This window comes from Theropithecus gelada, chromosome 2 (assembly GCF_003255815.1).
Source record: "Theropithecus gelada isolate Dixy chromosome 2, Tgel_1.0, whole genome shotgun sequence".
In the NCBI taxonomy this organism is placed as follows: Eukaryota; Metazoa; Chordata; class Mammalia; order Primates; family Cercopithecidae; genus Theropithecus; species Theropithecus gelada.
In genome coordinates, this window is record NC_037669.1 from 42,578,111 (window position 1) to 42,602,573 (window position 24,463).

Sequence of the window (24,463 nt, forward strand, 5' to 3'; positions counted from 1 at the left end):
TTCTTTGTTCTTTTTTTATCTTTTCCTGGTTTCTTTTGTATTATTTCTATTTCATTTTCACCCCTATTATGTTGTTGGTTATACATTCTAATTCTTTCATTGCTTATCCTAGAGACTATAACATGCATCCTTGACTTACTGAACTGTAATGTAAATTAGTACATCCATCATTCCCCAGACAATGCAAAGACCTTTGAATACTTTAAACCTTATTTATCTCTCTTTTGCTTTTTGTATTGCTTTTAACATGCATTTTAATTCTACTTATATTTGAAACCCAATGAAACATTTTTGTTTACATTTATTTACATGTACCAACATATTTATCATTTATTTCCAGAGTCCTTCAATTCTTCCTATATTTCCACGCTTCCATCTGGGATAATTTTTCATCTAGATGTAGTATTTCTTCCAATGTAGATCTGGTAGTGATGAATTCTCTCAGTTTTTATTTATCTGAAAATATCTTTATTTCTCTTTCATTCTTTGAAGGATATTTTTACTGGGCATAGAATTTTAGATGGCAATTATTTTCTTTCAGCACTTTGAAGAAATTATTGTCTTCTATCTTGCCGTTTCACCGTACTTCCCTTCTCTCTGCAATCTTAGCTCATCAAATCTTTGATGCCTTCAGATAGACTTTTCTCCCTCACTAGCTCTTCTAGTAGTTGTTGATGAGAGGTTGGTCTGATAAAAGTAATCTACCCTGGCTAGACATCTGCTGCTAATAATAAACCTACTAAATAAAGTTTAAGATTTATTTCTAATTTTTTTTTTTTTTTTTTTTGAGACGGAGTCTCGCTCTGTCGCCCAGGCTAGACTGCAGTGGCCGGATCTCAGCTCACTGCAAGCTCCGCCTCCCGGGTTTACACCATTCTCCTGCCTCAGCCTCCCGAGTAGCTGGGACTACAGGTGCCCGCCACCTCACCCGGCTAGTTTTTTGTATTTTTTAGTAAAGACGGGGTTTCACCATGTTAGCCAGGATGATCTCGATCTCCTGACCTTGTGATCCGCCCATGTCGGCCTCCCAAAGTGCTGGGATTACAGGCTTGAGCCACCGCGCCCGGCTATTTCTAATTTTTTTTATCTTAGAATTTATCCCATGAAAAATATAGAATCGGATTACTATATTCAAAAATTACTTGACATAATTATTTTAAAATTTTTTAAAGGGTAAGAAACAACCTTTTTAAATTTAAGAATTAGCAGACTAAGAAATTGAGAATTATTTCAAAACTCAAAAAATGTTGAAGGATTTAAAAATAAGTGAGATAAAATTTAAGGTAAATGAAATAAAATGAATGTAGGCATTTTGAAGATTAGAAATTTAGCCATAGATAAAGAATACAAAGGAAAAATAATTTTAAAATCATAAACCAGATCAACAAAATTTATGCTAATGCTGAGACTTTGAATTAGAGTGCAAAAATTGTATATTAATTAAAAAGAGAAAACCCAAAACTGGAAAAAAAAAAAAAAAAAGAACCAGATGATGGCAGGTAATAGTGTTAAGCCTGAGAGTTCTCCAAAATGGAAAACATTCTGACAACATGGGCAATATGGAACCTTTACCTTGTGCCTTTCCATGAGGGACTTTGACCACCTTTATCCACCCCTCAGTCTTCCCAGGACAGCTTTATGAAACTGCTACTACTTGGTGATTAGGGAAGTTTAGAAGTAGAACTGCAACCCAGGACCCAAGCAGTTTCCAGCACCGCCCTGGAGGCCACTGCCTAAAGAGATGGTGAAAGCATGGCCACTTTGGTCTACAACATTCAAGATTCAGGCTCCACTTTTCCAACTGGACCAGAGATTTTCATTAGTTAATTTCATTCTTGCCTAGATACTCTGTTGCTTCTCTTACTTAAGTACGCAACTAGGTCAACCAGTATCCCAGAAGGACTAAGGTGGTGAGAGGCAGAGTGCAAAGCAAGGTGGACACAGCAACAGGAGCAGTCATTAGAGTACATGTAAAAAGCAGGAGTTGCAGAAGTTGGGCCAGCGGAATTCATGTCATGAGTACTTAAAATCCTAAACCTTGTTTGCGCTCATGCGGTACATAGAAGATGTTAAAAATTAAACCAACATTCTTCCCATTGCCTGGTTTTATGAAACACTGGATCTAAAAAGATTTCTGAATGCAGAAAGCTGCCATCTGGCATTGGATTTTCTGTTTAGTGTGCTTTTACTTATGAAACATAGTGATCATGTTTCATTTGCTGTATATTGGCAAGTGCTCTTGGAACTGGCAGAATATTTTTCTTTATTAATTTGCAGATTGAGAGGATCCAGAATCCAGATCTCTGGAATAGCTACCAGGCAAAGAAAAAAACCATGGATGCCAAGAATGGCCAGACAATGAACGAGAAGCAACTCTTCCATGGGACAGATGCCGGCTCCGTGCCATACGTCAATCGAAATGGCTTTAATCGCAGCTATGCTGGAAAGAATGGTAAGGAAGCGAGTGATCTGGCTGCTTGGAATGAGGCATCAGCCATGAGAGTCTGAGTTGGCTGGGACCATGTGGATTCATTGCGGTCCCCCATCATTGATGGCCATGTTGCAGCCCGAGTTTCAGGGTAGGACTCACTGTATTTCATCCCAAAGGGGACTGACTGGCCCTTCTAGGTAGAAAAATTGATGATTAAAAGTGAAAAGCACAGAAAAAAAAATTTTAAGAGAGGCTTTAGAAATAACATTATTTAACAGATTGGGCCAACATATCAAATTTTACATTAAATTGAAATCCTTAAAAATGGTTTTTCTTTTCACAGCTGTGGCATATGGAAAGGGGACCTATTTTGCTGTCAATGCCAATTATTCTGCCAATGATACGTACTCCAGACCAGATGCAAATGGGAGAAAGCATATGTATTATGTGCGAGTGCTTACTGGAATCTATACACACGGAAATCAATCATTAATTGTGCCTCCTTCAAAGAACCCTCAAAATCCTACTGACCTGTATGACACTGTCACAGATAATGTGCAATATCCAAATTTATTTGTGGTATTTTATGACTACCAAGCATACCCAGAGTACCTTATTACTTTTAGAAGATAATGTTTTGGTATCCTTCTCACAAAATATTATCCATTTGTACATATCTAGTTGTAAAAAAAGTTTTAGGTTTTTTTATTCCTCTTAACAGATTTTTCCTAATATCCAAGGATCATTCTTTGTCACTGAAGTCAGTCTTTCTTCAGCTTCTCTTTCGTAATGGAAATGAACTTATCTTGAGACCTAATAACTTGGAGAATTTAAATGAGATAATGCAGTTGCAACTGTGTGTCCACAAGTATGGACATCAAATCTGTGGGAAAAGAACAGGTTTGTATTTTCAGGAAGGAGAGAATAACAATCTTACAGACAGAGGGCACAGCTAAGCACAGCTGCCACTGCGGGAGACAGCCGGCCCCACATCAGGATGCCATAGTGCTGTGGGGAGCACAGTATTACCAAGTGGGTAGGGCTTCTGTCTTCTCTGGGAGCAGGGATGGTATCTTAGTCATATTGTTTTCCTTGGGATGAGGTCTGTGCCTGATGTACAATGGATACTCCATAAATGTTTGATAAACCAATGAAGAACGAAAAAAAGCCTAGTCAGGCTCCTATCCAAAGTAGGAACTATCTCTTTAACATTCTAACATTCTTGACTTACTGTCACTTTACCTCAAATTGAACAGATTCCATGATGGGAACTTCATTCTCCCCAAACTAGCCAGTGACATGTGGGACAGCTCTGGCCAGGGCTCTGGGACTGCAGTGTACTTTCCCTGCATGGTCCAGGAGCTGTGATGTGGCTGTGGTCTGGGGGAATCCTGCCCCATGGAGTTGCGCCGCACAACCCTGGCTCCAGTTGCCAGAAAGCTCTTTTTAATGTTGAACCAAAATGTGCCTTCTTCTTTTTTTTTTTTTTTTTTTGAGACAGAGTTTCACTCTTGTTGCCCAGGCTGGAGTGCAATGGCGCGATCTCGGCTCACTGCAGCCTCCGCCTCCCAGGTTCAAGTGATTCTCCTGTCTCAGCCTCCCAAGTAGCTGGGATTACAGGCATGTGCCAACACACCTGGCTAATTTTGTATTTTTAGTAGAGATGAGGTTTCTCCATGTTGGCCAGGCTGGTCTTGAACTCCCAACCTCAGGTAATCCGCCCGCCTCAGCCTCCCAAACTGCTGGGATTACAGGTGTGAGCCACCGCGGCCGGCCAGTGTGCCTTCTTATAGTGTCTACTCATTGGTCTTTGTTCTGCCCAGTGATAACAATGGGATAACGCCTACTACACAACTTCACTGTGAAACCCTTCTCCTGTGCTGAGATTAAACAAACTCTAAGATTATTAAATAGTATATTTTCCTTGATAGCCTAGCTTTTGATGTCTTATGTATAAATAAACCAAAGGAAGTGAGCAGTCATATTGCTAATCTGCTAACTCATATCTATTGAATGATAAAGTTTTAAAAGTTTCCCCAGGTAAGTTTAAGATTCAAACACCATCTATTGAGCACGTAGATTGTGTGCCAGGTAGTAAAATAGGTGCTTTCACACACATTGTCTCAATTCCTCAAACAATGCTGTGAGGTAAGAATTCTCTCTGTATTTGAAACTTGAGGAAACATGCTCAGAGTGCAAGAAGCTTCCTTGCCTGAGATCACCTAAGCAGGAACCCTCAGAGCCAGCAACTGAATCTTTGTCCCTGTGATGTCAAGTCCACTGCTCTTCCCACTGCAGAACATGGCCTCTAGATTAATGCCACTGATTCAGGAACATCTCCGACAGTCTTGAAATACCCCCCATCTTCCGTTGTTGTTTTTTTCCTTCTGGCTTCTTCTATTATAGTCTCTTTATTTGAAACTCTGTAGGCCAAGGCCAGAGCTGATACCGACACGGAGCCAGTGCAGATAGCACATCAGATGCTAGGAGTCGCTGGGAGGATTAAGGGATTTAATCTGCTAGGAACACCTGTACTTGAAGTGGAGGAGGTTAGGCGGCCACAGTTGCTGCTTCATTAACAGAGGTTTTGGATTTTTTTCTCTTGTGGTTTGTTTTTTAAGTGGATTGGCAGACTCCTTATTGCTTAAGAGTGGCTTTCTAGGCAGGCCACTGACATCTGAATTCATCATTGACGACAAATGTAAGAAATTGGAATAAAAAAGAGAGACCTGCTGTTATTTGCTTTTGTTCTCCAATGGTTTGGTTAACTCAGGGTAAGGCTGAGTATCAGGGTATATCGCACCGAAGAATAACAATCCATTCAGTAATGTTATAGTTATCCTCAATCTAAACATGTTAACTGTCATTTTCCTCCTTTTCAAATAAAATACTGGAAAACTGTCATTTAATGGTAAACATTTTTATCTTAAAGGGCAAATATGGGGGGGCTTAATGATAAACACAGACCACTGCTGATAATAATTTAAAACCAAAACTAAGTATGACAGCATGAAGGGATGCTCAGTGTATTAATATTTGGCTGAAAATTATAGGAAGGGGCATGATACAGCCATAGTTCAGTGAATCTGAAGGGCTTATTGACCCCAGCAAGTAGCCCCGGCTGAAACAAGTCCACTTTGCACCTGTGATAGGTCTTGGTTGTTTAGGGTCAGAAATTCTCTTTTTTGGTATTTGGATCACCTGAGGTGTTTGCTGAAACTCCAAGCTCTGGCCTCGTCCCAAAGGAGTCAGATTCTCTAGCACTAGAGTGGTTCCCAGGAATCTGCATTTTGGGCAAGCACCTCAAATAATTCTGGTATCTGACACCCAGAGCCACTATAAAATGTTCATGGACCTCAGGCACTTTTGCCATTGTGGGCCCTTTATTGCATAAAAAAATTAAATACAATTTGCAACTGCATTGACATGAACACAAATGAAGTCGAGGCTGGATTATATATTTTGTTCCTGATTTTAAAAGAAACTAAAAATCTTTGTGGCCTCCTAAAAGATTCGTGGGCCCTAGCCATTGTCTACCGCACCTAATGGATAAGGCAGCCTGCTGCTGCTCCCTTGATTCTGTGACATTAGGGGGAAGGCTGAGCTTTTATTTATTTTTTATTCTTTTAAGGATAGAGGTTTTACTATGTTGCATGAGTTGGGCTCAAGCAATCTCCCTGGCTCAGCTGGGATTACAGGCACATTCGGCTGGGTTTGTATTCTTTGGCGCCCAGGCTGGAGTTCAGTGGTGTGATCTCGGCTCAGCGCAACCTCTGCCTACTGGGGAGGCTGAGGCAGGCAGATCACGTGGTCAGGAGTTTGAGACCAGCATGGCCAATATGGTGAAACACCGTCTCTACTAAAAAAAAAAAAAAAAAAAATTAGCTGGGCATGGTGGTGTGCACCTGTAATTCCAGCTACGCCTCAAGCGATTCTTCTGCCTCAGCCTCCCGAGTAGCTGGTACTGCAGGCGTGTGCCACCACACCTGGCTAATTTTGCATTTTTAGTAGAGATGGGGTTTCACCATGTTGGCCAGGCTGGTCTCAAACTCCTGACCTCAGGTGATCTGCCCGCCTTGGCCTCCCAAAGTGCTGGGATTACATGTGTAAGCCACGGCACCCAGCTGAGGTTCTCTTTAATCAATGATTTCACTTGCTCAGTCAGCTTACCTGTGAAATGCAGGATGAAAAGGGACACAGCTACCGTGGTGGCTGACAGCCCCCCTTTCACTCTCTTTTCTCACATCATTCTCTGCAGATAGTCAGAACCTCTTGCTGCCTTACGGTCTCTATGAAATCAGGAAATTATCCCCCATAATCTGTTTCATACCATAGAAATCCATGCACAACAATGTGTTAACTCTTCTCCCAGGTCTCAGCATCTCAAATATTTAACTCTAATTGAATTAAATGTTTTGTCTCAAAATGCCTTGTAAACTTTCCTGACCCCAACCTACACTAAAAAATACATTTTATATCAGGCCCAATACATACACAGATGTAACTGAAAAGTTTTATGAGATATACTTACCCTCAAATATTTTTCATGAAAGGTTTCCTGAAATAATAGAGTATTCCAATTCAGTGAAATTATTTATTCCATTTAAAAACAGAAAACAAAAAACGCTGGTCTCTGTAATCCCAGCACTTTGGGAGGCTGAGGCAGGCAGATCACGTGGTCAGGAGTTCGAGACCAGCATGGCCAATATGGTGAAACCCCGTCTTTACTAAAAAAAAAAATACAAAAATTAGCTGGGCATGGTGGTGTGCACCTGTAATTCCAGCTACTCAGGAGGCTGAGAGAATCGCTTGAACCCGGGTGGCAGAGGTTGCAGTGAGCGGAGATCGGGCCACTGCACTGTTGCATGGGCGACAGAGCGACACTCCACCTCAAAACAAAAAACCAAAACAGAACAAAAAAACAAAAAACGCTGGTCTCACCTGCTGCAATGATTTTATAATAGGTCACTATCTGCAGTTTGAAAAAGTGGTCAAAGGAGTAGCAAGCATAAAAAGTAAAATATCTGTAGTAAATGATGTCTATTTCTGCAATAGGAATATACCAAGAATAACAGCTACCTTATCTTTGGCCACATTCTCTGTCCCAATGTACTTGATGAGGTATTGTCAATAAGGTCTCATTTTTATTATTCACTCATTCAAATATTTAATAAGCACCTACTACATGCTGGGCACTGATTGTGGCTCTGCAGATAACAGCAATAATCAAAGTCCCTACCCTTAAGGAGTTACATTTTGGTTGGGAGAGATGCTAATGAAATTCATAGGTAAATACATAGTGGTCAGATGGAGGTAAGTGCCACAGAAGGACTCTTTTCAGACCCTTCTTTCCCTGGGCATGCTTATGTAACAACACCCTTCTTCCCTCCATGAAAACACATACTTTCTTTGGATTTACTGATACTCTTTACCTCGAGGACAGTAGGATAGCCAGCTATTAGTTCAACTCAAAGGTGACTTTGCATATCTTTTCTGTTGTGTATTTGTTTCATGCATGGTTACCCAGAGATCAACATGCTTTTCTAATTTCTAAATTCCTTCTTAGACAGTGATGGTGATTAATTATCCCTGGATCTTGCAAATGTAATGAGAGTGGGATCAATTTCACTGAGCTAAGTCTTTAGTCACTGTTTGGGGATTTTGAGTCCTTTTTAGTCCCAGGATTGGTGTTCCTAGATGTCCAAGTTCCTTGCCTGAAGAGGCCTCATACTGAACCCACAACTACTTTTCTCCTGATTGGTATCCTGCTCTGAATGACAGGGGTTATCCAGTGAGAATTCTGCAGCTGTTACAAGTGAGATCACCTCAGAGCAAGGCTAGATTCCAGACCCAGTGGATCCATTAGACCAGAGGCTGACAAAGCTTTTCGGTAAAGGAACAGATAGTGAATATTTTTTCTGGGCCACACACTCTCTGTCACTACTCAACACCGCCGTCGTAATCCTGAAGACATCGTAGACAATATGTAAATGAATTGCATGGCTGTGTTCTAGTAAAACTTTATTTGCAAAAGTAAGCAGCAGGCTGGTCCCTGGTTGAGGCTGAGGAAGACATTACTTCCTGCTGGAAATACTTGGGACTTACATTTGAGACAAGCTGAAAGTATGGGATGAGGGAGGAACAAAAGCTTACAAACAAAGAGCAGCCAGTTTGGCCAAAGAGGAATATGCATGAAAGAAGGTGGCAACAGATTGTGCACATGTACCCTAGAACTTAAATAAAAAAAAAAAAAAAAAAGAAGGTGGCAACAGACTGAAATGTAATTCGATAAGGACGAATACATTTACAAACGTGCAAACTGACCTTTTGCTGGTTCATCTTTATTTTACAGTCACACTACTTAAAAATACATATTTAAAAAATATTATTTTAAAAGTCATCTTCCACTAGAATCATAAACTTCTTCCTTGTATCAAAAGTTGTGCCACTATCCTGGTTACTTGTGGATTCACCAAGCAGTCCAGCAAGTCGTCCGTAGAAATGAATGTTTGAGAAGGAGCCGTAGTAGCATTTGAGGCAATCTGTTCCTTAATTGCCTTTTCACTGTTCATTATTTGTTGTCTCTTGGCACAATGCAGTTTTCCAAAGTGTTCTCCATCCTTGTCAACAAAGTCTTTCCCATCACTTCCAAATATGCCTCCTCTTTCTGAAGGTGGTTCTTCGGACCTCTGTGCCACAGGTACCAGATCAGGGCCAAAGGGACTTGCTGCCTCCGGTTTGCCTGTTCCTGTGGTCAAGTTCTGGCTACCTGTTTGGCCCACCTCCATGTGGCTGTACACATTTAATTCTTCCTTTTTCATGCGCTCTCCATCTGTTCTCGGTGCTTGGATTTCTACTACCTTAGATGTTCTGCAACGATCAAAAAATGCAGAAACAGCTGCATTTAAGTAGCAACAGTTCACTGCATGGGACGTTTCCTCAACCTAAGGAAAAAGAAAAACCCTTTAAAATGGTTACATACATTTAGTTACATTGGAAAACAAAAGTCCTAGTCAGGGCTGCTTTACCACAGGAAACTTAACTGCCATGATGAAGACCAGAAGCCGCCTACCTCAGTGGGGTTTAACCAGGCTCTGGTATTTTGTGGATTCTCTGCAGTTTTCAGGGCACACACAAGCATACGAGTGATTGCCTCTTCTACCCGGGCCAGGTGATCCTCTTCCTGAATTTAAAAAAACACACTTTTAACTTTTGTTAAGTCTCATGGCTTTTTAAGAGAGAATAAAGTCTCTTTTAATTTCATCTTCTGTTCTCTCATTAATACAAGTTTTGTTATAGAAGGAATGAATATGCTATTGGTAGAACCACAATTTTTGTGTATTTACTATCACCTGCCATCTAGAAGAGTTGCAGAATATTTCACCAAATTTAAGTATGTATTCTATCTATAAGACACGGCCTTAAGTATCAATCACCTTATGATATTTTCTCCAATCTTTTCCATTATTTGACATGTTTAAAGTTTTTTTTAAAGTACCACATACAGAGGAATAATCCCTATAGAGTCTGACAAGCAAATTATTTCAGAGATGGAAGAAAAATTACAATAAACATGCTTGGCTACAAGAATGAGATGGCTATCCATCTAAACATGGCTTTCTTAAGACAGAGTAAGCATAAGGTATAGCATTAATGAGGAACTGCATTAAAATCAACAACTTCTGTTTACCAAAAATCACCACAAAGAAAAAAAACAAACTAGATGCCTGTAACATATATAACTGATAAAATATTAATGTGTAGAATAAAGAATCTACACATACCAATAAGAGAAATGAGCAAATTTTTTAAAATGGGCAAAAGACACAATGACCAGCACTTTTAAAAGGAGCAATCAGGTGACTAATAAACATATGAAGATATGTTTAGCCTCCAGGGAAGTGCAAATTGAGAAACCCATGAAATTGGCAAAAAGGGGCCTGATGGTTCCACGTGGGACATTGAGAGACAAAAGTCTTATACACTAATGGGAAAGCAAATTGATAGAGACATTTGGAAAACATGGGTGGCATTATCTCGTAAACTTGAGTATTGTATACCCTACGGACCAGCAATACCACTCCGAGATTTATGCACAGTCTAGAGAAACTCTTGCACATGTGTGCCAGGAAACATGTATAAGAATATTCTGTTCACAGAAGCAAAAAATTGAACACCAAATCATCCATCAATAGAACAATGAATAATGTATAAATTATTATGAATTATTGATATATATACATATATTAATATATGAATAGTAATTGAAATAGCAGCATGAATATTAATAATGAATAAATTATGGAGTATCTTAACACAGTATTATATCACAGTGAAAATGAATGAACAGCTTACATGTGACAGCACAAATGAATCTTAGAAATACAATATTGAACTTAAAAAGGCAAATCTCCATGATGAGATACCACTTCACACTAGGACAGCACTAATAAAAAAAAAGACAGATATTAACAGGTGTTGGTGAGGATGCAGAGAAATCAGAATCTTCATACATTGCTGGTGGGAATGTAAAATGGTGCTTCAGAAACCTGGGATTTCCTCAAAAGGTTAAACACAGAGTTACCATATGTAATGATTAATTTTGAGTCAAGTTGGCTAGACTATAGTGCTCAGTTGTTTGGTCAAACAATAATCTGGATGTTGCTGTGAAGATATCTTGAAGATATTACTAGCATTTACAATCAACTGACTTTATGTAAAGGAGATTACACTCAATAATGTGCGTGGTCCTCATCCAATTAGTTGAAGTCCTTAAGAGCAAAAACTGAGATGTCTTAGAGAAAAAAATTCTGCCTCAACACTGTAATAGAAGTCCTATGTGAGTTTCCAGCCTGCCAGCCTGCCCTACAAATTTCAGACATGCCAGCCCCCACAATCAAGTAAGCCCATTCCTTAAAGTAAATCTCAATCTCTTGTTCTCTATATAAGTACAGACATTTCTATGTATTATATAGACATCTACATTTACGGACATGTAGATATCATGTAAAGATATCTATCTACATATATACTCATAGGAATGGAATTGCTGGATCATATGGTATATCAGAGTTCCTCAGAAAAACACAACCAACAGAAGATGTAGCCAGATAACCAGATATAGATATAACATAAAACATTAGATTCATTATATACCGTAAGATGTAGCCATGCTATAGCATGCATCAGTATTTCACTCCTTGTGATATTTGAAAAATATTCCATTGTACACATATACCACATTTTATCCACTTATCAGATGATTGATATTTGAGTTGTGTCACTTTGGGCTATTATGAATACTACTACTGTGAACATTCGTGTAGAAGTTTTTGTGTGGACCTACATTTTCATTTTTCTTGGGTATACACCTAGGAATGGAATTGCTGGGTCACATGGTGTATCAGTCAAGGTTCTCCAAAGAAAGAGAACCAATAGAAAAAAATATATATGTGTGCATATGTGTACAGAGATAAGACAGATGGATAGATGGACAGATAATGTGACAAAACTTTTTTGTTTAAACAAGAGAATGAGAAGAGTGAACGGAATACATAAGGAAGGGATTGGGAAGAACACAGCACCACTCGAACAGAGCTAAAATCTCTACTCTTTTCCAAATATGTTATTCATGAAAGCAATATCAGAACCTGGAGTTAACTTGAGTTATATAAGTATGGTAGGCTCTAAAACCTAAGAGCTTTTTGGAGCTAAATTTGGCAAAAAGAAGGAATTATTGTCCAATGTTGAAGAGACAATGAAAAAAGCAACATATGACAGAGAAAGATAGGATTATGTAACTCCAATTGTGCATTCCAGTTTTTCAATAAAGAATGAGTGGCCTTCAAACAGAATTATACAGAAAGATGTTGAAGAAGGAACTGGAGGTCTGGTTTGGTGAAGGACAGAAATCATCCACTCGAAATCAGCATGAAGTTCTTAGCTACCACACTTCTAAGTATGGAGTCTGTTTATACTCAATGATACTAATCCTTTGGAAAATTACTGAAAAGATTACTAAATAGTGTATAATGAGCCTTTTAAAAACACTGTGGTGAAGTCATTCATGTTACTGAAGCCACGTAAATTCAAATCTAAATAAAATATGAACAAACACTATCCTATGGTAAATTAAAAAACAGTATATCACAACCAAGTGGTATTTGCTCCAGAAATTAAGGATGAATCAATATTAGGCAACCAATTGATATAATTTATTGCACTACCAAATGTTTACTAAAGAAGAATATTATGTAATCTTCTTTATCAATTCAACAACATTCAATACCTTTTCCTGATTTTAAAAAACAAAAAGTAATGAAATAGAAATTGATGGATACTTAATATGATAAAACACATACAACTCAGCCCCAAATCTAGCATTTCATAGTCAGGAACAAGGCAAGGATGCCCACTATCTCCACTATTATTAACGAACTGGATGGATTAGCCAATGTAATCAGACCAAATCTCCACCCCCACCCCACAATTATAGGCAAACAAATTAGAAAGGAAGAAGAAAAACTATCTTAATTTTCAGGTAATCTGAGAGATACCTGAAAATCCCAGAAAGTCAGTATAAAACTACCACAAAATAAAATAATTCAAATTAACACAAAAATCAATAGCTATCATATACACTAATAATATCCACTTACAAGACAGAATGGAAGAGAAGACCTTACCCTAGCAGCAAAAAAAGATGAAATATGGCAGTCCTTCCTTACCTGCAGTTTTGCTTTCTACGGTTTCAGTTACCCATGGGTAATCTCAGTCAGAAAATATTAAATGAAAAAATCCAGAAATAAACAATTTATAAGCTTTAAATTTCATGCAATTCTGAGTAGTATGATGAAATCTCCCACCATTCCACTCCACACAGTACACATTACCTGCCTCTGAGTCACTCAGTAGTTAGCTCAGTGATCAGATCACTGTCGTGGTATTTGCAGGGCCTATATTCAAGGAACCCTTATTTTACTTGATAATGGCCCCACAGTACAAGAGGTGTGATGCTGGCAATTTGGATATGCCAAAGACAAGGCGTAAAGTGCTTCCTTTAAGTGAAAAGGTGAAAGTTCTCGACTTAAGGAGAGAAAAAACCAGCATGCTGAGGTTACTAAGGTCTATGGTAACAAATCTTCTATCTACAAAACTGCGAAGAGAAAAAATTATGGTAGCTTTGCTATCACACCTCAGACTGCAAAAGCTGCAGCCACAGTGCATAAGTGCTTAGTTAAAATGGATTAAGTTTGCATCTTAGTTAAGACATTACATTTGTAGGTGGAAGGCATGAACAGAAAAGTGTTGACTGATCACAATCGGGTTTGGTAATATTCGGAGTTTCAGTAATCCACTGGGGTTCTTGGAATATATCCCTCAAGGATAAGGAGATACTACCGTGTTTAGGAATAAACATTTAAAAGAAATGTGCAAAGCTTATGTGAGGAAAACTTTAAAACACAGCTGTAAAAACAAAAACAAACAAAAAAACCTGGACTTGGATACGTGGAAAGGTACCTAATTTGTGGACAGGACAATTCAAAATCATAAGGCTCAGATAAAATTTAATATGGATTAAAAAATCAATAGGTTTTGGTTTTTTTTTTTCTGATGCTAGACAAGCTGATTTTAAAGAACACATAAAAAAACAGAGGCAAGAATAGCCAGGAAAACCCTGCAAAGAAAAGCAATGGTTAGTCCTACTGATTTTAAAACGTAAGACCTCACTAAATAAATAGGAAGAAAGACCAGTGGACAAAATAGACCCACATACGTTCAGATATCTAGTATATGATGAAACAGACATTTCAAATCATAAGGGAAAACAGACTAAAATAAATGATGGTCCTGACAATCCTATTATCATTTTGGAAAAGATAAAATTAGATCTCAACCTTATACTATATCCTAGTGAAAAACTTCCAAATGGATAAGAGATCTAAATGCAAAAAACATGAAACAATCTAAATTCTAACATAAAACATTGGTGAATTCCTTTATGACCTGGAAAAGGTCATATGACCTTGGTTTCTAATTATGACTCAAAAACAATAAAGTTCAACAACAGATTTTGTTGGTGAGGCTGTGGAGGAAACAAGCACTTTCATTTACTACTAATGGAAATGGAAAATGGCACAATCACAATGAAGCTGAATTTGGCAAAACCTAACAAAATTAAAGATACATTTACCCTATGACATGGCAAATCCAGTGTTAAGATCTTCCCCAAAGACACACTTCAACAAATATAAAACAACATATGCACAAGGTTATTCAGTAGCATTATTTGTAATTACAAAAGACTGGAAACAATGCAAACATCTATCCTTAAAGGAACTAATTAACAGTAGAGCACTCATATAATGAAGTACTAGACAGTGGTTGAAGAAAAATATGAATGTTTCTCTTTACTATTATGTAGTGAAATTCAGGATATTATTGTTGAAAAAAGCAAGGTGTGGAACACTATGGTTTATTACTTTCTGTGGAATAAAGGATAGAAAATAAAAAATATATTTGAATAAGTATATAAATAAGTAAGTATACAAAGATGTATTTATATGCTTATGCACTTTGTACATATAAGACTGTTTACATACTTATTTACATATATAAATATACGTATTCATTTACTTAATTTTATATATAGATATATGTTTACAAGAAACACTGAAAATGATAAACCAGAAATGAATAAAAATGGATCGCTATCAAGGTTGGGAAAAATGGAGTGGATGGAACAGGGATGAAAGGCAGACTTCCCTGAGTATAACTTTTAATATAGTTTTGACAAGTTAAATGTTCTACATATTCAAAATATTAAATTAGATCAAAATTTTAAAAAAGTAAATCCTAAAATTGAAAACGGAAACAAATGAACTTAACTAAATATCCAATTAGTAAAATAACCATAAATGAAAAGAAGTCCTTCACAATGACTCCTGAATAAAGGACTTTGTATCTATCCCTCTTAGTAATAGATACAGTCTAATAATAAAAAGAATTGTAAATAAATTTTAATTTTTACTGGCAAGTTTTATGGTTAGTAGTAATATTTCTATTTGAGTTTTGGAAATATAAATTTGACATCTTTTTTTTTTTTTTTTTGAGATGGAGTGTTGCTCTGTCACCGGGCTGGAGTGCAATGGCGCGATCTCGGCTCACTGCAACCTCCGCCTCCTGGGTTCAAGTGATTCCCCTGCCTCAGCCTCCTGACTAGCTGGGACTACAGGCACGTGCCACCATGCCTGGCTAATTTTTTGTAGTTTTTTTTAGTATAGATGGGGTTTCACCATGTTGTCCAGGATGGTCTCCATCTCCTCACCTTGTGATATGCCCGCCTCAGCCTCCCAAAGTGCAGAGATTACAGGTGTGAGCCACCACGCCCAGCCTAATTTGACATCTTAAAAAATATATTGCTGGATACAGCAAACAAATAAGTATATTGCTGGGTTTTTTTTTTGTTTTTTTTTTGTTTTTTTTGAGACGGAGACTCGCTCTGTTGCCAGGCCAGAGTGCAGTGACTTGATCTCGGCTCACTGCAACCTCCATCTCCTGGGTTCAAGCGATTCTCCTGCCTCAACCTCCTGAATAGCTGGGATTACAGGTGCGCCACCATGCCCAGTTAATTTTTGTATTTTTAGTAGAGATGGGGTTTCACCATGTTGGCCAGGATGGTCTTGATCTTTTGACCTCATGATCCGCCCACCTCGGCTCCCAAAGTCCTGAGATTACAGGCGTGAGCCACCATGCCCGGCTTTATGTTACTGTTTTTAAGGACCCAGATTTTCAGTGTAAGAGAAGAGATAAAAATACAGAAACAAATAAGAAAAAATTCTATCATGTTAAACTTGAATTACTTCTATAGTTCAAAAGTCTGATGATTGGGTGTCATGCTCATGTGTGAGACATGCCTCCCTTAAGCCTTGTTATGATGTCAGCACATTACCTGTCTAGATATATTTTTTAAACACGTGAATTAGAAATATATCAATATCTATCAATCAATCATCTATCTATCTCACATTCTAGCTACATCACTGAAAGAGCCTAGAAACAGTGACACCCAGGAGCAATGAACAGCTTTAGAGCTGAGATCTCAGTTTCTAAAGGCCATTCCCTACAAAAAGAACTGTGGCTACCTGGAGAAATTATAGACTTCCAAGTTTGGGGCACTAAAGAAAAAAGGGTATCCTGGGATATCTTCCTGTGCCAGAAAGCCAGGATACACTCAAAATCTAATTAATGGGGACACATCAAAAGGGCACAGGCCAGCTTGAAGTTTCACTAAAAGGACAGATAAGACCCAAATTTAAAATTATCTTGTCAAGCTAGAATGCTCAACCAAACCAACATGATGAAAATTAACAGGGATGACTGTGAAATACTGGATTTAGAATTAAAATCAGCTTCATAGGTACAGGATAGGATTCAACCTGCCTGACAGCAGATCATCTGAAAAAATGCACCAACATTTTAGAGTTGAATATGAAACTAAAGTGAAATGAGATTACTAAAAAAACTAACCCAATATTACCAGCAGCACTGGAAATATTTAGGATGGAGATCATGTGGGGTAGAAATCTTATACTCTACCAAATAAGGCCCACTGATATTCAGTTTTAGGCACTATATATGAAGAGAACTATTCTAGACATAATAACTCTCCCTCCTCCTCATAGCAATTTCTACTTTTTAAACACCTCCCATATGCCATGCACTATATTAGATGTTTTTACAATGTGTTCTCCAATTTAACCTCACAACCACTCTACTGAGGTGGGTTCAATTATAATCCTCATTTTACAAGAAAATGGAGGCTTGAAGAGATTAAGTAACTATCTATGTTAGATAGCTAACAAAGGTAACTTGTATCTTAAAGTTGCCTGATTCCAAAGCCTGTGGCCAGAATGGTAAAAAGTCTGGAAAAAGGAAAAAGTCACATAAAAACACCCCATTAAAGACAGTAAGAGTTTTTGAGCATGGAAGAAGAAAAGATTATGGAAACACTTGGAGGTATTTTCAAATATTTTAAAAAGATGACAGCTCTATTCTTTAACAAGTGAACTTCCTTGGGAGGTGAAGCACCTGTCAGGGCTATTGTAGATAGGACTTTGGCATTGGGGAGTGGAAGTTCCCCATGGATTCTACCTTAACGTCTGCTGCAACTCCAGTTCAGCATGCTATAGGCAAAATTTCTGTTATGTTACTGATCTCCTGCCATACCTCTCACCTAAGCCTCAAGGGCTACAACTCTTGTCTAAGCCCACACAATATAGCTTTGTTACAATATTCCTTCTGTTCCACTGATTCCAAAGCCATTCCTATTACCAAAGGATAGAAAAAACTAGACTAGGGAGAGGATGCGGCTGTCAAACAGAGCAGAGAGATGCAATCCAGGCTTCAGGTCAAGGAGAGCAGAGATGCAGTCAGGGCCTCTGGTTAAAAAGAGCCAGCTGCAATTACGGCCCCAGTTGAAGAAACAGACTTGAGCATAACAAGCAGCTATTCTAATTGTCAAACAGAGCAGGCAACCAGGATTAAGCATAACACATAGCAAGGAAAGGCCTCTGGCAGAAATGAAATGATAAAAATCTAGCACTGAAAGAAAGATTCCGCTTTGAGAATACATAGAAGCCAAGACAGAATTCTGCAATTAGTAATGACCTTGAACCAAGAAGCAGGTATTGGCCGGGCGCGGTGGCTCAAGCCTGTAATCCCAGCACTTTGGGAGGCCAAGACGGGCGGATCACGAGGTCAGGAGATTGAGACCATCCTGGCTAACACGGTGAAACCCCGTCTCTACTAAAAAATACAAAAAACTAGCCAGGCGAGGTGGCAGGCACCTGTAGTTCCAGCTGCTCGGGAGGCTGAGGCAGGAGAATGGCGTGAACCCGGGAGGTGGAGCTTGCAGTGAGCTGAGATCCAGCCACCGCACTCCAGCCTGGGTGACAGAGTGAGACTCCGTCTCAAAAAAAAAAAAAAAAAAAAAAAAGAAGCAGGTATTTCCAGCCCAGACAGTATGGAAGAGGAGTGGCAACAAGGGACACGTATCGGCAAATCTGGCCAGACCCAACACAATTTTCCTAACAACACTGGTCAAGGGAAAGGACCCTGCCTGCCAGCATCAGGCCCATTCTGTGTACTTAAAGAGAGTGGCACACCACTAAAATTCCAATTTCCAACCTAAACATCCATTAACAGAGGACAGAATGCATAAGTTATAGTGCACTGCAACAAAAAAATACTGAAGCATTGGTTAAAAAAATTAATTACCAAGTTGTACAGCCAGACCTTATACATCTTTTAAAAGCATTATCTGCACTTACTTAAAAAAACGAAACGAAATGAAAAAGTACCAGTTCAATCCATGAGTTTATACTGACAGTGACAGGATCAATGGATTCTACATAATGCCACCAGTGTCTGGGAACAAACAGAACCTGAAAACCAAACAAAGAATGGTTAGCACAAGAACAGGACATTTCATTTTTATGTCAGACTCAGACCCTAATTGAGGCTGCTAGGAAAAAAAGGAACACAAATGAATTCACAATAATATTGCTGGAGAAAAGCGAAGGAAAAAAACCCCGCAATCCTTTTTTCCTTTTACTCCTTTTTTATTGACAAGTTCACATGTTCTACAAAGGATACTGCCAGCATCTCTATTCTCTTTAATCCTGGGCCTTCTTTGTCTGCGCCTAAATCTTAGGACATGATTCTGAGATTCTAATTTTTCCTCCTTTCCATCACAAAATAGTTGCATGCATTCTGAGAAAGGGCATAGGTAAAACACATAGGACATGGCTTCTGTATTCTCACAGTTCGAAATCTAGCCAATGAGAAGATAAAGTAAAGAAAGGTGGCATTATAGAAGTGGTAAATTAGAAGAAAATGATGTTTGAGAATTTCAGAGGTAGGTGAAACAGGCATGAACTAGGGAGGTCAGGGGCAACATGGATGGAGGAAGTGTGATTTGAACCCGGGCTAGGAGAGAATTCAGACTGAGAAAAGAATGAAGACATGCCAGGAAGGATAAGAGGTACAGGAGAGGGAGGTAGGACTATAGAGGATAGCAAGTAGGTCAGTCTTACTATCACAGAGGGAATAATGGGAGATAAGGTAGGGGAATTAGTTTAGGGACAGTGGACTTCAAAATAAGAATTTAGATTTTATCTGGTAGGCATTAGGAGTCACTGAGAAATTCTAAGTAGGGGGATGGTTAAAATAGTGGTATCGAGAGAGTCTGAGAAGGACAGCAGATATTTGCATAGGCCCACTTATTAAATGTTAAAATATAAATAGGAAGGTATAATAAACAAAAGCAATGGGCAGAGTCAAGAAGGATGGCATCTATCCAGACTCAGTATGAGATTTCCTATTGAGAGCAGAGCAGATGGAGATGATATGAAGCTTTTGGGCTTCAGATTTAGGAAACTACTGGTATTTGCTATGAACAAGGCAGGACTGGGAAATAGAAAGATCCTTTCAGGAAAACTGGAAACTATGAAAGTCCACTTGACAGTCATAAGTAGGTTATGCATGTCCTATCAGAGTAAAGTTTCAGTAAAGTGGTGAGAGAAAGAGCTGGGTTTGAGTGGATTAAAGAACGGACAGGAGGTAAGGAAAACTGATACAATGAACAAAACCAGTCATTCAAATTTGGCTATTAAAGACAGAAGAGAAAATGATTGGCAACCACTTCACTCTCTCTGGAATGGCTGTAGAAATAATGATAAAAAAGAAAAACAAGTGTTGGGAAAGATGTGAAGAAACTGGAACCCTCATACAACGCTGGTGGGAATGTAAAATAGTACAGTTGCTATGGAAAACAGTTTGACAACTCCTCAAAAAGTTAAACAGAGGGTTACCATGTAACCCAGCAATTCTACTCCTAGGTATACCCAAGAGTATTGAAAACATATGTGTACATATGAAGACATATGTACACACAAAACTTGTACATGAATGTTCAAAGCAGCATTACTTATAATAGCCAACAAAGCAGAAACAACCCAAATGTCCATCAACTGATGAATGGATAAACAAAATGTTATATGGCCACACAATGGAATATTATTAAGCCATAAAAAAGAAATGAAGTGCTAGTAACATTCTACAATGTGGATGACCCTTAAATACATTATGCTGTGTGAAAGAAGTCAGACACAGAAGGCCCTGTATCATAATATTGCACCATGTGAAATGTCCACAATGGGCAAATCTACAGAGATAGAAAAAGATTAGTTGCTGTCAGGGGCTGTGGGGAGAGGTGAATGCAGAGTGACTAACAGGTTGAGGCAACTCAGTGAAGTGAAATTGTTTGAGTTGATAATGCTTGAGTGAAGGAAGCAGGAAAAGAGTGAGTGAGACAGGTACAATGGAAGGGAGAGGGATAATCAAGAGAATAAAGTCTCTTTAAGTGACTAAGAAAACCTTTCAAATTATTAATGAAATATCAGACAGCAAGCGCCAATGTTGAAAAGGAAATTTTCCTCACTGGGAAGCAGCACTATGTACAATACCTTTGGAAATGTTTCAGAGTTAGTAATTTATGAAAACAACATCCATTCTTGCTTAAAAGCAAACATTCTCAGTTCCTTCTGCCCCTGTTGGCTCACACCTGGATGCATTCTGACCTGTGTTTATGTGTCTGGGTTCAGTTCTATCATAATTGAACAGATATTAACTGTGATTAAATGTTCCAGAGATGCTCAAGTACCCATGCCTTGAACATTTTCTCCTGACCTAAATGAAAATGACTCTGTAGACTGTCTTCCTCCAAAGTCCATTCTCCTCTTTACCAATAGGAGGAGCTGTGTTTCCTCTTGCCATTTCCTTTCCAGGACCTGTGAAGCAGAGGTGTACCTGTCTGAAGCCTACAGCTGGGGCAGCTATCTTCCAACAGCAGAGCAGAGGGAAGGAAGCCATTCTCATTTGTACTGCGCAGGGAGGGGAAGCACACAGCATAAGGACTTGAGAGAGTTACAGCTGTGGTGTCCCCTGGCAGGTCATTAAAGTTTTAAAGCCTTATTACCTGTCCTGGGCTCAGTGTAACCATATGTCTTTGAGCTTTCTGGAACTGAGGAAAACGCTTTAAATCAGGATTGACAACATTGATTTTACTGAACACACTAGATTCTTCATAAGGGATTCTAGTTGGATAAAGGAAAGGAGTATCTTCAGGAGGAAAGAGATGCCATCGTTTCCTAATTAAAAAAAAAAAAAAAGAAAAAAGATACAAGTTAGTACTCTGATCTTAAGACAAAACATGTAAGAAGGCAAAAGCTAAGTGTTCATTTTCACTCATTTAAATTCGATCCCTAAGGGAATACAAGCACCATCAGTGGTCACCTGGCCATCTCTGACTCAGCGCTAGAATCGCTCTGCAGATACTGGGTGGAAGGCTGTGTAGCAACTAAGGGGCTGCCTCATGGATGTCTCAGGACACCGTGAGGCAGCCTCTTACATTGCTGGGACAGAATCTAGTTCGTAAGATCATTCTTTCTTATCTCAAATCAAAGTCTGCCTTCTCATAGTTTTCATCCCTGACTCTAGAGCTATTCACAATAACCCCCACCCTTTCAAATATCTGTATTCTTATCTTATTCAGAGCAAACACTCATAGTTCCATCCACCAAATAGTTTCCAGACTTCTCCCTGTTTGGGTTATAAATTCCTTAAGTTAAACATTTGTTAAGTTAATCCATTAGGGAGTGGACATGCACAAATAACACCACATAAATAAAGCAGTATAATGTGGGAATTTTCAAAAAGAAAACTGTCAAATGTTTCTCACTTAAAACAGTTTTGAAAATGGAGGTAATACATTCTAACTCACAAAACACTAGACACACCTATGCTTTATGCCAATAGGGGGAAGACATCTGAGGCAAAAGCAAGGGAAGTATGAGAAAAAAAAAGAGACCTAGACATCTAGATGTTTAGATGGGGAGGCAAAGAGAAAAGAGGGAAAAACCTAGTTCTGAGAGAAGAAGCCCAAAGCCCTCTAGTGACCCCTTGCAGTTGTTAGAGTGGGGCTATCAAGTCCTTTCAGAACCAAGAAACAGGGGCTGCTGTTTTCGAACTAAGTAGTATATACTGAAGTCTTATTTTGCTTTAGAAATTTGAAGGTTTTATAGAAATAATGAAATGCTTTACTCTTCAGTAAACATTTACATTCAGGCCATGTGTGGTGGCTCACTGCCTGTAACCTCAGCACTTTGGGAGGCCAAGGCAGAAGGATTGCTTGAGGCCAGGATAGAGACTAGCCTTGGAGCCTGGGAAACATAGCAGTACCTCATCCCTATAAAAATTTTTCTGAAAAAATTAGCCAGGTGTGATGGTGTGTGCCTGTAGTCCTAGCTACTCAGGAGGCTGAGGTGGGAGGATTGTTTGAGCCCAGGAGTTTTGAGGAAGCAGTGAGCTATGATGTGCCACTGCACTCCAGCCTGGGTGACAAAGCAAGACCATGTATCTAAAAAAAAAAAAAAAAAATCATTTCGGAGCTATAAGGCAGTCTATCAGTTTACACAGTCATCAGTTTAAAAACCATTGAGGTTCAAAAGCTGTTTGCCCAATCTTAAAGCTTTAATTTAATTTAAGCTTTAAGAGCTGCTCCATTCCACTGTATTAGTTTGAAAGCAGTTTTCAGTATCGATATGCTTCGAATGTTAGAGTTGGAAGGGCTCTGAAGAGATCATCAGTCTAATTTCATTTTCAAAGTAGTGGCAGAAAGACTCAGAGCTTGCTCAGTGTCACTCACTGGGGTGGTGGTAGATTCAGAACGAGGTCACAGATCTCCTGGCTTCTCCAGATCCCAGTTCCTTCCCCTGCACCATAGCAATATTTCCCAAAGGAATAGCCATAATGATAACCATCCCATCCAATCTGCTTTGTTTGGCTTAAAAAATGTAAAATGCATGAATCCTTCTATCAGAAAAGGTATTCAATCACCATGCGATCTCCTGCTTTAAAAACCTCTCATGCTTCTGGATGCTGAAAGAACAGAGAGTAACAGTGTTTGCCTGGAAGTCAAGACACTAGGGACTCAACCTACCTGCCTTTCTGGTCTACTCCCTCTGTCTCCAATGCACAACATATACTGGACAAATTAAGGGGTCCTCTCTACCCCATGCTTTCTCAGGGTCCCTCTGCCCTTCCCATCTGGGTCTTTCGAGCACTTATCTATCCTTCAAGGCCCACCACAAATGGCAGCTCCTCTGTGAAATCTTCCCTGATCTTTCCAACAGGAACATGACCTCTTCTACTTCTCAGTCCTACAGCTCTGTGAAACCTTCCTCTAGAGCATGGGCATTCTGCCTTGTATCACGGCTGTCTGTCGGCTTGCCTGCAATCTGGTTGTGAGCTCTCCCACGGTAGAGATGGTGTATTACTCCCTCACCTCTGTACCTACTGTAACACATGGTCCCTGTACAGAAGGATACTCAATGGGTATTTACGAAAGCTATTTTATTATTCCAGAGTTATATAAGGCCAGAAAATGTCTTATTACAAAGTTAAAAAAAAGTGATATTAACTTTATATCATAGAAAGAATTCAGGTATTTTTTGATAATGTTTTTCCAACTTGAATTTCTCTGGCTTGTTTCCCCATTCAGAACACATGGACAGCAGCTACTTAAAATGTTATCTCTCTTACCAAGTTTAAGGTTTTAGCCTGTTAACTCCACAAAGGTTGAGACCACACTCATTTGATTGACTCTTGCATCCACAGCGTGTAGCTATGTACCTGACACATTCTGTGCCCTTTAATAAAGATGAAATGCATCAGAGAGTGGATAACTTCTACCATTCTGTAATTTTCAGAGTTCTTCACATGTGAAATGTATCCACAGACATACTGACTGTTTCTCCTGAACCTATTCACAATTCTTTTCACATCTAATAGGTCTGAGAACTTGTACATGGCCTTTTCTGTTTTACTCTCTGTGCTGCCCTGTAAATATCCCACATGACCAGGAGAAAAGACTGGGGCATCATTAATTAGGGGAAAATAAGGCTGCACATA

The 24,463-nt window shown here is 38.9% G+C and overlaps 2 protein-coding genes and 1 non-coding gene across 4 annotated transcripts in view; 2 read left to right on the top strand and 1 right to left on the bottom strand.

Moving 5' to 3' along the window:
- Positions 1-5,335, top strand: part of PARP14 (poly(ADP-ribose) polymerase family member 14) — a 58,364-nt gene extending 53,029 nt beyond the window's left edge. The window contains exons 16-17 of the mRNA XM_025376708.1: positions 2,278-2,452; positions 2,775-5,335. Coding sequence (XP_025232493.1) covers positions 2,278-2,452; positions 2,775-3,064 — 465 coding nt within the window. The 3' untranslated portion in view covers positions 3,065-5,335. The remainder of the gene's footprint in view (positions 1-2,277; positions 2,453-2,774) is intronic.
- Positions 5,336-8,751: 3,416 nt separating this feature from the next.
- HSPBAP1 (HSPB1 associated protein 1) overlaps positions 8,752-24,463 on the bottom strand; it is a 47,901-nt gene continuing 32,189 nt past the window's right edge. Inside the window, exons 5-8 of one of the 2 annotated variants that reach the window (XM_025375896.1) lie at positions 21,471-21,642; positions 18,793-18,876; positions 9,504-9,614; positions 8,752-9,375 (exon numbers count right to left, since the gene is read on the bottom strand). In XM_025375896.1, coding sequence (XP_025231681.1) covers positions 8,845-9,375; positions 9,504-9,614; positions 18,793-18,876; positions 21,471-21,642 — 898 coding nt within the window. In that variant the 3' untranslated portion in view covers positions 8,752-8,844. The remainder of the gene's footprint in view (positions 9,376-9,503; positions 9,615-18,792; positions 18,877-21,470; positions 21,643-24,463) is intronic. The other variant, XM_025375897.1, reaches the window with a different exon arrangement.
- On the top strand, positions 16,290-16,393 carry LOC112619967. Its single transcript, XR_003118438.1, has one exon. It is a non-coding gene; the product is annotated as a small nucleolar RNA U13 (small nucleolar RNA).